Below are 11676 nucleotides of genomic sequence, written 5' to 3' on the forward strand. Positions count from 1 at the left end.
TGGCTGGATGCCCACCCAGCTTCGGGCACTGGTGCAGGTGAGGTTACATGTGATGGTCAGAAATTGCTCTCTTCAGGCAGCTGAAGAGCTCCCTGGTCCGTCCGGGATGGAGGGATTTGGGGTCGCTTGGATAAACACACACACCCCCCCCGGCCCCCATGTAGTTTATGGCTGACGGCACTGCGTGGCTGGTGGGCCTTCAGCTTCCCCCCCCCCCCCCCCCGGCGCTGCCAGCGAGAGTGAGTGGTGAAAATGAAGATTGATGGGGTTAGTAATTACTGAGCAGCACAGGGAGTTCTGCTCTCACGCCCTCCCTTCCCTGGAGCTCGTTTTTAAAAGGTGTCCTGGGATAATTTAATTGCGGGAGGCAGTGACTCTGCAGCATCTGTAACCGCGTCCAGGGGTTTGCTCAGGAGGGGAGATGGATTAATGATGTGGAGTTTCCTTTTCTAGGCAAATCCAGCAGCCTCGATGGGAGCCATCGTCTGTCCAGGAGCGCAGTGGGCGAAGGAGGAAAGCTCCCAAAAGAAACGGCGCCGTTTTGTGAGAGCAGCCCTGATGGAGGGGACCCCTGGGAACTCTGCTTAGCAAAAGCAGAGAGGCGTGATACTGAGCACAGCGAGCAGGTAGGGGCACCTGGGCTGGTCCTTGCATCTCCAGATGATGGTGACAATATAGCTGCTGAATTCTGCTTGGGCGCTCTGGTTTTGTCCTTCCTGCAGTGGTACCTGCACGATCTCCCGCCTCTTTCTGAGCCAGGCGAGGCTGTTAACTCCGCTGTGCTCCCCTGACGATCCAAACGGACAGGTAGAAAGAGTGAAGCAGCGTTTCCTGAGTCCGTGAGAGGTTCTGTGGCAAGCAAAGCAAGGAGCTCAACCTCAGGTAGGAGCCTCCTGCCCAGGCTGTGTTTGTCTTGTGTTTACGTCCTCCTGTGCACGGAGGGGGAACAGCAGCTCCCTTGTTTGTCCCCCGGCTGGCAAGAAGCTGGCGTAGGCTTGGGGCCAGATTTTTGTGCCCGCGTGCTGACTGCCGTCACTCTGCACAAACCCACTGCCGAGCCAAACTCCCTGGGGAGCTGAACTTCAAACAAAAGTGGAAAGCATTATAAAAGATTATATGTGTGTGTGTGTGTATTTATATATATACAAGACATATATATTTAATGCTATTTTACAACAACAGGTTTTTAACAATATAAGCAAATTTGTTTGCTAAAGGAAAAACATAATTGAAATAAATCCCTGAAGGGGTTAATCCAGGCTGGCTCTCCTGGGTGCTCTCCTTTTACAGGAGCAGGCAGCACCCACAATCCCCTTCAGGGTCAGTAGCCTGGTGGTGCCAGGGCTTCTGGAACCCAGGCATTTCCTTGCTGACAGTTTAAAAAGCAGCTTTTAAGTCCATGCATTTAAGGGTTAAGGGGGTTAAACGAGTCCAGACATCCCAACCATCTCCTACAAAACACAAGCCTGAAGCAGTGCCATGGGAACCATGGGGTGAGTTGCTGTGGGGACCATCACCCACCCGTGTCTCGTAAACGTTTCTCCTGGAAGCTCATCTGTTCAGTGTAATATGTTGAGGGGCTAAAAAAGGAAAGGGCAGCTGAGACACGAGTTTCCGCTAACCCTTTGCTGAGTGTGTGCTTTCAGGGAGCATCCTGCATGGCGAAATCAAAGCACGGGGAGATTCACCCTGTTGTTTCCCGCTTGGGAAGTAAAGATGCCAGTGAGGGGAGAGGCTGTGGCTCAGCAGGGCTCGGCTGACGTGGGATTTGGGTGTTGGGATTCAATGGCGTGTCCCTGCTTGGGGAACTCGGGGCTGCAGAGTGGGAAGGGTCAGCCCTGCAGGGAAGCGGAGTGTTAGCTAATTGCAGAGGAGTAGGGGAGAGACGGGTGCCAAAGGAGGAGGAAGACAGGGCTATGAATCTGCGCCTTCCCGTAAAGGATAGTGCAGCATCCTGGCTCCCACCCCGTGGGCAGGGAAAAGGCAGCTCTCTCCGGGCTGGTGATTTCCCGCATCTCCTCCTCTGCTTCTCCCTCTGGGACACAGCCGGTGCTGGCAGCTGCAGGCAGGGAGTGCAGAGGAAGAGGGGCTCTGCTTCGAGAGGTACGCTGCCATGGCGGGGGGGGCTTCCCCATGCCGCTGGGCTTGCAGGGAGAGTGATGGCCATGCCTGGGTACCTTGGGTCTCTCAGCCGAGAGCCACACCGCCTGTGGCTTTTTTTCTGTTGGGGCTGTTGGCTGCTCGCTCCCAGCCAGCCTCTGCCTTGGGCCTGCCGTGCTGAGAGCTGACGAAGTTCCATCATCTGGTTAATAAAGAGCAGAAATCCTCGATGGCTCGCCAGAGCTGGTCTGAACCCGGCTCTCCTCACTGGGGCAGGCACCCAAGGTGGACCCAAGCCAGCCCACAGACCCTGAACTGTGCTCCTCCCTGACTCAAAGCCATTCCCTTACTTAAAGAAACACTGATAGTTTTGCCTTTCTGCCTGCCTTCCTGCTCTCTGGCCATAATTTTAAGCTTTTCCAAGCAATTACCGTGGCTAGAAATGTTCTCTTACTTTGTTAGAAATTCAAGCTCCTTTTCACCTGACTCATAAGTGCTTGGGCTTTAAGGAAAAATATCATAATGACAACGAAAGGATCTGAACCCGTGAGATTTCACGTAGGGCAAAGAGCAGGTTAAAATTGTGGCAAACACGTATTAGAGACGGTATTAAAAGCAGCTAAAAGTAGAAAAGCAGGGTCCGAGCTGTCAAGGTGATTGTCAGAGAAAATGACAGAAGATCGCGAGTTCCCAGGAAGGAAGCAGGACTGTGTCTCTCGGCTGTTTGAGCTCGGCGGTGGGTGGAAAGGGGGTTGTCGCTGATATGATGGCAGATAAGATAGTATAGCTGCTATGCTACTGCCACCTCGCACTCCAAATAATGAGTCACTCTTCAAAGCAATGTATTCAAGAAAAATGTGCAATTGTGTTCCTCTCTGCATTATGCTTTTTGCGTCCCTACTCGCTTCGTGGTTTTCAACTCTTTTTCCTCCTTCAAGGATATCTAGAGGCGCAGGTTTTCTTTTAAATGCTGTGACTCCGGAACCTGGGGCCTCCAAAGGAAGAGGGCATGCCGTGGAATTCAGAGGGAGGTTGCAGGACTCACTCAGCCCGTGCTCCAGTGCAAGCCTAGGAAGGGGAACGTTAGCATTTAAAAGTCCCTTGCTTGCTTATGAGAGGGTTGAAAAAACGTGTCATGGTGGTAGTTTTATTTGTGCAGAAATCTAGAAGGTGGATAAAGCACATTTTTGGAAGATGAGGAATGAAAAAAATTAGGTATTGGTCTGTTCCTATGATCCTCAGCCTTCTTCCCAGGCGTTTATTCTTTTGCCTTATAGCTCACATGAAAGGTTAATCAAAATCTGCTTTTCCGTTTCTGAGCCAGGCGTGTATAAATGCGATTTCTGAGAACTGGAGTCACAGTAATAAGAGATTTATTTTTTTTTCAAATTGTCACATCTCATGGCAGGCAAGGACCACTGTAATTAAGCTACCGGTTTCTACTACAGGCCTTCTGTTTCACTGTCGTTAAAAAATGGATATGTGGGGCTGTTTGCTGTGCAGAGCTTCTGCTTGTGAAGAGTTTTCTCTCCCCCCCCCCAGTTTGAGAAATCTGTCTCAGCTTTTTGAATACCAGTGCAGCAGTACTAGAAGATTCCCTTGCATTTTTATTACTCAGAGTAGCAAAACCTCACTGCAGGAAAAAAAGGCACTTTTTTTTTTTTTTTTTCCCCAAAAAGCTTTGATCTGACATCTTTAACTCTTGAGAAGTATCACCCGGCTTCTTAGGATTGACTGAAATGAACTGTGCAAAACAATCGGCCAACAGAGTTTTGTGTTCAATTTCAGAATTCAGTGAAATTTCAAGTTTGAAAAAAATTTTTCTCTCCTTTGTGATCCAGTTGCATTGGTTTGATTTGTGAAACAAATCCTAACGTGTGTGTCTGTCTCTTTTTGTGTGTTTGTTTTGTTTTGTTTTTCTGAACAGGGACTTTTGAGAATTAATTGAAGTTTCTCCCACTTTTTAAACCTGACTGAATTGCCAAAATGCCTGATCCAGTTCCGGGACTGTGGAACTACCTCCCAGAAGAAATCCTCATCCAAATTTTCTATTATCTGTCTCTTCGAGATAGATACACGGTCTTCCAGGTGTGCAGACGATGGGCTACAGCTGTTTCTTCTAGCTCTGTTTGGCATTTCACAGAGATCAGGTAAGAGGGGTAGGCTTCTAACGTCCAAGCATCTTCGCAGGCATGACCAGATTGTTGTTTCCAGTGCACGTCAACCATTTACACCACTCTACTATGATGTTATTGACACTAATTGTGACGATATTATCTTACGTGACTATCTTACATGTTTATATAATAGAGAAAATTGTGTTGCATGCTGGGTTTTTTTCAGTTGCTGCTGCTGATTTGGGTTTTATGGGAAATCTTACATTCCTAGGTACGTTGTTCTAAGTTGCCATTTGAAAGTGGCAAGAGACAAAGTTCCTGAATAGTTACCCTTGTCGTGACACTTCTCTGACGGGTCTTTCTGGTGACTGATTTTTCTCACCTCCTGAATCTTTCAGTGTCTGGCCTTACAGCTGCTCTCCAGGCATCAAGTGAGAAGAAACATCTAGGGTACCTCTTGATGTTCCTAGAAACACTAGTGAAGGAGAGTATCTGCCCTGTGCTTGCTCAGCTCAGCGTTCACCGTGACTAATAGTTCATTTTACCCTTCCAGCTGTGATTCAGAGGACGAGGAAGGCATGCTGCAGAGCCTGCTCCAGTTCCTCAGCCAAGTCAAACACCTGAAGATTGTGTTTGACCAGTCCAAGGAGGTCAACCGGAAGAATGTGACGCGCATCTTGGATGCGCTGGCAAAACAGAACCACAAACTGCAGCAGCTGTGCATTGCGTGCCACGGGGAGAACCCCTATTTCTACTCTGGCCAGGACATCTTACAGGGCATACGGAATATATGTGCCACTAAAAACCAGATGTATCTTCAGCATATTGATTTTCGACAAATGCCCTTCACTCTCGATGACAAGCTGGTTGAACTCTTGGCTACCACCAACCCAAACTTGCACAGTTTGTTCATCAACAACCGCACTCTGGTGTGCAACGTGGCACCGGGCACCATTAGGAAAGTTTTCAGAGCGTGTCCCAAACTCTCGGCCCTGGGGGTTTTCTATGCCAGTTTGTCTGATGACGTGTTTCAGGAACTGCTCAAGCCCGAAAGAGCAGCTTTCACCCACTTGGACATTTTCTGTGAGCGCCTGGACAAATACATACCAGTTATCTCGGAAGAGCTCTGGGCTGCTGTAAGTCAAAAGCATCCTCAACTCTGTGTAGACCTAGAGTTTGATCATACGGTCCCTGCCTGCAAAATCCCCCTCATCCTAAAGCTGAATATACCTGTGAGCACACTGCAACTCAATACCTATAATTACATGGTAAATCAGATTAGGTTTGTCACCCAGAGCTACAGCGGTACTTTAAAGAAGCTGATGCTGCAAACCACATCCTCAGAGGACTTAAATTCCTCGCTCGTCGATCTGGCCAAGCAGTGCAGAAATCTGTTGGAGATCCACTGCTACTGTGTGGTCAGCCAGGAGGTGGTAGAAGCGTTCCTCACCCACTGCCCCGGTCTGAAACGATACACTCTGAAGGTCACCAAGGAACGGCACCCCTGGAAACCAGTAACACTTCGGTGACCAGCTCCTACTGGCTTCCTGGGGGAATCGTGGGGATCTGCAAGAGGACAGGGAAAGAAGATTTGGGGCTGTAAGGGCAGTGCTGCGAAGTGTCCTCTGCGCTCATTGGGAACGTGCTGTTTCACCAGCACTGGCTGTTACATACGATCCACACCTCTTCTGTAGACCAAGCATTTACACTCAAATGTGATAGAGAAAGGATTATACAGAGAAACAGAATTGCCCCCACCTTTCATTTTTCTTTATGGGGTTACGTAGGGCAGGTCTTTTTTTCTTCTCTGCTTCTTTGTTTAGCAAGAATGGCGAGTTCACCCTTTGAAGGTTTTTACTGAGGACCTCGGCGAAACTTAATTTGGATTTTACACTTTAGAAGAATCTCGAAGTCAAGCACGGTGTGTCAGGCACCCAGCAACAGACAGTTAAGGAGGAGGCAGCTTTAATGCAGCTGTTTTCTGCCCGGTGGGGTACGTAGCCCTGGAGGTCCAGTGAGCTGTAGCAATGAACTGTGGTCATCTGATGGAAAATCCACTCTAACTTCGATAATTCCTCTTTTGGCATTTCGGTGGTGGTGAGTTTGCCTGTTATCCAGTTGTCAGGTAACTTCCAGCTTGGAGGGATATAACAGGAGCTGAATTATGGTAGAAAACACAAGCAGGAAAAAAAGCTCTTGAGGAAAAACATTGACAAGGTAGTATTAAAAGGCACATGGCCTGCAAATTCACTTGTCCATCTTGCCGTTCACTTCCCAGAGAGAGTGAGAACAAGCAGTTTTGCCTGCTGGCACCTTGGGTGTGGGAGCAATCTCCAGACATCAAAAATAGATGTAATTTGCCACAGGATGAGGGGGAAGGGTTTGACACTGAAAGAGGGGAGATTGAGATGAGATGTGGGGAAGAACTTCTTTGCTGTGAGGGTGGTGAGAGCCTGGCCCAGGTTGCCCAGAGAAGCTGTGGCTGCCCCATCCCTGGAGGGGTTCAAGGCCAGGTTGGAGGGGGCTTGGAGCAACCCGGTCTGGTGGGAGGTGTCCCTGCCCAGGGCAGGGGGTGTAACTGGATGGTCTTGAAGGTCCCTTCCAACCCAAACCATTCTGTGTTTCTATGACTTTCCATGAGGTCTCAGCTGCCACTGCAAAAAGAGAGCCAGTCTCTCACTGCAGGCTGTCTCTGGCAGAGATGCGCCCACCCACAGCCATGCATGGGAGCTGGATTTACACTCTTCGTTCTGACTTGGTTCAGGAGACCAAGCTTGCCTGCACCCGCCATTTGAGAAGGATGATGTAACACCAGGGACTGCAAAAAAGGAAGAGAAGGGGAACATGGAAAGCAGCTGTGCTGTCCCCAGGCACCCTGAGCAATGGGGAGGGCTGGGCTCCCCAGTTCAAGAAGGACAGGGAACTGCTGGAGAGGGTACAGCAGAGGGCTACAAAGATGATGAGGGGCCTGGAGCATCTCTCTTATGAGGAGAGGCTAAGGGACTTGGGTCTTTTTAGTCTGGAGAAGAGAAGGCTGAGGGGGGATCTGATCAATGCCTATAAATACTTAAAGGGTGGGTGTCACGAGGATGGGGCTGGTCTTTTTTCAGTGGTGCCCAGGGACAGGACAAGAAAAAATGGACACAAACTTGGATATAAGAAGTTCCACCTAAACATGAGGAGGAACTTCTTCCCTTTGAGGGTGGCAGAGCCCTGGAAGAGGCTGCCCAGAGAGGTGGTGGGGTCTCCTTCTCTGGAGACATTCCAAACCCGCCTGGACACGTTCCTGTGCAACCTGCTCTGGGTGGACCTGCTCTGGCAGGGGGTTGGACTAGATGATCTCCAGAGGTCCCTTCCAACCCCATATCACTCTGTGATTCTTTGACTGAACAGAATGCTGTAGAGGCCAAAGCTGGTTTCTACGGAGTCTCTCTCACAGAATACCCATAGGGATCCCGCATCCCCTTACGCACGCCCTCTTTTCACGGCTGCTCTGCTGTCGGTGTGCGTCTGAGGTCAAAGCAGGGAAACTGCGGCTCCTTTTGCAGATCCCTCCTGCAGCTGCTCGTCCGGCGGCCCCTGCCAGCGTCCCGGGTGGCAGCAGAGAAGTGGCCCGTGAGCGGTATATGCACAGAAAGGCTGCACCCTCGTTTGGTGAGGGCAAAACCGGGGCTGGGATGTGTGGGAAGGCAAAGAGGGGGAAGGAGGAACTGCAGCCATGAGGGAAGTGAATACGGCACAGAGCTTTTGGTTGGAATAGCTGGGCGCTGTGAGGAAGACCTGCTACTCCGAGGCAGCAGTAGGTATCTACTACCTAATAGCAGGTAGTAGTGCTATACCAGTCTTACAGATCTAATATCTCCTCCTCCTCCTCCTCGCAGGAGGCTGCTGAGGGCCAGGGTGAGGGTTCTGGGAGGGCTCTCCTTGTTAGCAAAGGAGACACATGCTAACTTAAATGAGTTAATTACTGAGCTTCTTACTGCGTGCACCGAGCTGAGAGTGAGAAGGATGGGACAACAAGAAGTAGTTAATCACTTCACGGTTCTCTCACATGTCAAAGTATATATATAGATACAAAAACGTCCTATACCAATTAGGACAGAGCCATGGCTATTTCAAGCAACGTCTTCATCATCCTCAAGAAGCTGGGAAGCTTACAGTGAACTTTTACTCTCCTGAGATGGCTCAATGCCTTAAAAGGGTAATATGAGGAAGGGCATCCCCTACCCTAAAGACCACCGAGAAGCTCACGCCTGCTCAGGAGGCGCTTTGCAGATGCTGCAAAATTTAATACTCCTGTGCAAAAAAAGGGGCTGTTGGGTCATCCTAACCAATAAATCAGCCCAGGTGGAGTTAGGGATTAGGTAGGCGGAATAACGAGAATCTTTTGTGTCTGAATAAAGGGTGAACGTATCCGTTAAGCTGTGCTAGATTTGTGGATTTCCACCTGGCACCCCACATCGAATAAAGCAGTACCTCTTCTCTTCTGGTTGGTTTCCAGAGCTTTTGTTCAAGGTGACGCTCCGAAGTGCTTGATTTCTGCCCGGCTTTCAGGGACGCGTTTCCCCGGCGGTCCGGTAGCATCTCCCTTGGGCAGTGCCACCGGCCAGATGTCCCTCCTCCTTGGGTATGAGAGAACAAAGCCCCCCTGGTCACGGGATAACTGTGTGTTTCGGAGACGGAGAGCGCAATGGTGTGTGTTCGGAGCTGTGCCAGTCGAATTAGCGCCAAACAGTGCCGCGTTTTGGAGCGGAGCTCTTTCCCCAGCATCCTCCTGTAGCTCAGCTCCTGCCCCGTCCCCGGGTCCGAGGGAATCCCTTGACTCTCTTCCCTGCTGTTGCGTTTGATGACGCTGAACTACAGCTGGGGACTCTGCACTCATGAGACCCCACCTGGAGTAATGTGTCCAGCTTTGGTGTCCTCAGCACAGGAAGGACATGGACCTGTTGGAACGGGTCTAGCAGAGGGCCACGAAGATGATCAGAGGGATGGAGCACCTCCCAGGCTGAGGGAGCTGGGGTTGTTCAGCCTGGAGAAGAGAAGGCTTCGGGGAGACCTCATAGCAGCATTCCAATATCTGAAGGGAGCCTACAGGAGAGCCGGAGAGGGACTCTTTGTCAGGAGATGTAGTGACAGGACAAGGGGTAACGGTTTTAAATTGGAAGAGGGGAGATTTAGATTAGATATTAGGAGGAAATTCTTTCCTGTGAGTGTGGTGAGGCACTGGAACAGGTTGCCCAGAGAAGCTGTGGATGCCCCATCCCTGGAAGTGTCCAAGGCCAGGCTGGATGGGGCTTTGAGCAACCTGCTCTAGTGGAGGTGTCCCTGCCCATGGCAGGGGGGTTGGAACTCGATGATCTTTAAGGTCCCTTCCAACTCTAACCATTCTATGATTCTATGATTGTTGTTTTCCAGGTGTCTCGTGCTTGCTCGATGGATGCCCCAGCCCGGCTTTGGAGCCGGTGGAGGAGCCGCCCCAGGGGAAGGGGCCAGCCCTGGGTGCAGTCGTTTGGTGCATTTTTTTGGGGGTGAATTAAAAAAAGGAGGTGTGCGTGTGTCTCATGGCGTCGCCTGGGGCAGCTGGATGTCAGCGGGGGAGCGACGACGCGGCAGAGGAGCAGGTGAGTGGGGGTTACGTGGGGTTCCCCCCCAAAAAGAGGTGGGTCACAGCCCCCAAATGTCTGAAAATTTGGGGGTGGTGGTTAAAAAAAAGTTAAAAACTAAATACGGGGATGAGGCATCGGAATAGAGAACAATTTTACTCTTATTTTTATGTAGATGGAGAAATAATAGTCATTTACATATATAAAAGGAATTCAGAATAAAACCCCTCTGTCTTGAGGATTCAACGATTCTGTGATTTGATATTATAGAAAAGACCTTAGAATATAAAAATACTTTAAAAAATTATTTATAAAAAGATATTAGTGTCAAAATAAATGTGGAAGCAGATTGTCTAATTAGATACTCTATATAATAAGTGTTAATATATAAGTCTAAGTAGTTCTAAGCCTAAAGGGATATTCTATATAAGCGTAAAAAGTGATTGTATATTCCCTAAATAGATATATATGTGTAAATATATATATATATGTAAATGATAGATATATATGTGTAAATAGATAAAAATACCCCAAACCCCCTCATTCCGGGTCTGTGCTTGGGAGAAAAAAAAAAAAACAACATTTTTTGGGGAAAAAAAAATAAATCCCAGTTTGGGGTGATGGCTGTGGCTGCCCGGACTGCGGGCGGGGACAGGGCAGAGAGAGGGAAGCCCTGCCCGCCGGTGAGTGGTTACGGTCCCTGGCTGGGCTGAGAGCGGTCACGGCTCATCACCCTAATGAGGGCTCAGACAGGGGATAATTAAGGGGGGTGCAGCCGCCCGGCGGCCAAACGCCGGCACTGCAGGTTGGGGGGCTGCGCATGCGCAGTAGCCACGCGGCCTGGCTCCGCCCCCTAGCTCTCTCGGCCCCGCCTCCCGCTCCCCTCGGCCCCGCCCCGCCCTTTCCTGGCCACACCCCCCCCAAGCGGCGCATGCGCGGTTCCGCAGAGGCCGGGCCCGAGGCCGAACCGGCCCCGCCGGGGTTCCGCTGGGCTCCCCGCCACCCGGAGCGGGTTCCGTGCCGTCCTCCCGCGCCGCTCGGCCCCGGGAGCGGCCTTTAGCACTGCGGTAACGGCTCCTTCCGCGCTCCGGGGCACCCGGAAGTGCCGGTTAGTCCTCCGGAGGGCCATCTCTATGGCCTTTAGGTCCTCCAGGACACTGGAAGCGACTGTCAGTCTTCCGATGTCATTCTCTAGCGGTCCTCCGAGGTACCGGAAGTGCCCATCACTCCTCCGGAAACCCATCTCTATGGTACAACGGTCCTCCTAGAGACCGGGAAAAAAGCCGGCTCCAGACCTGCACACAGTACTCCAGGTGAGGTCTCACCAGAGCAGAGCAAAGTGGCAGAATCACCTCTCAGGATCTGCCGGCAACACATCTCTTGATGCAGCCCAGGATGGGATTGGCCTTCTGGGCTGCGAGTGCACACTGCCTGCTCATGTCCAGCTTCTCGTCCATCAGCACCCCCAAGTCCCTTTCCTCAGGGCTGCTTTCTAATACCTCATCCCCCAGTCTGTTTTGATAACGAGGATTGTTCCGGCCCAGGTGCAGAACCCTGCACTTGCTTTTGTTGAACCTCATGAGGTTCATCTGGGCCCACCTCTCCAGCCTGTCCAGGTCCCTCTGAATGACATCCCGTCCCTCTGGTGTATCGACAACACCACACAGCTTGGTGTCATCTGCAAACTTGCTGATGGTGCTCTCAATCCCTCTATGTCATTGATAAAAATGTTAAACAAACAGTACCGGTCCCAGCATGGACCCTTGAGGGACACCACTTGTCACTGCTCTCCATCTGGACTTCAAGCCATTGAGTACCACCCTCTGGGTGCAACCATCCAGCCAATTCCTTATCCA

The 11676-nt window shown here is 50.7% G+C and overlaps 1 protein-coding gene across 1 annotated transcript; it reads left to right on the forward strand.

The window, feature by feature from the left end:
* The first annotated feature begins 4086 nt into the window (after positions 1–4086).
* Positions 4087–5746, forward strand: FBXL8 (F-box and leucine rich repeat protein 8). The gene is made up of 2 exons (XM_074152590.1): positions 4087–4250; positions 4771–5746. Exons 1-2 carry the CDS (start codon positions 4087–4089, stop codon positions 5744–5746), a joined length of 1140 nt encoding a protein of 379 aa, XP_074008691.1.
* Positions 5747–11676: the final 5930 nt, after the last annotated feature.

This window comes from Numenius arquata, chromosome 8, assembly GCF_964106895.1.
Source record: "Numenius arquata chromosome 8, bNumArq3.hap1.1, whole genome shotgun sequence".
In the NCBI taxonomy this organism is placed as follows: Eukaryota; Metazoa; Chordata; class Aves; order Charadriiformes; family Scolopacidae; genus Numenius; species Numenius arquata.

Coding starts and splice junctions, on each gene's coding strand:
- FBXL8 (XM_074152590.1), top strand. CDS start 4,087: ATGCCTGATCCAGTTCCGGGACTGTGGAACTACCTCCCAGAAGAAATC. Junction 4,251..4,770: donor TGGCATTTCACAGAGATCAG/GTAAGAGGGGTA, acceptor TTACCCTTCCAG/CTGTGATTCAGAGGACGAGG.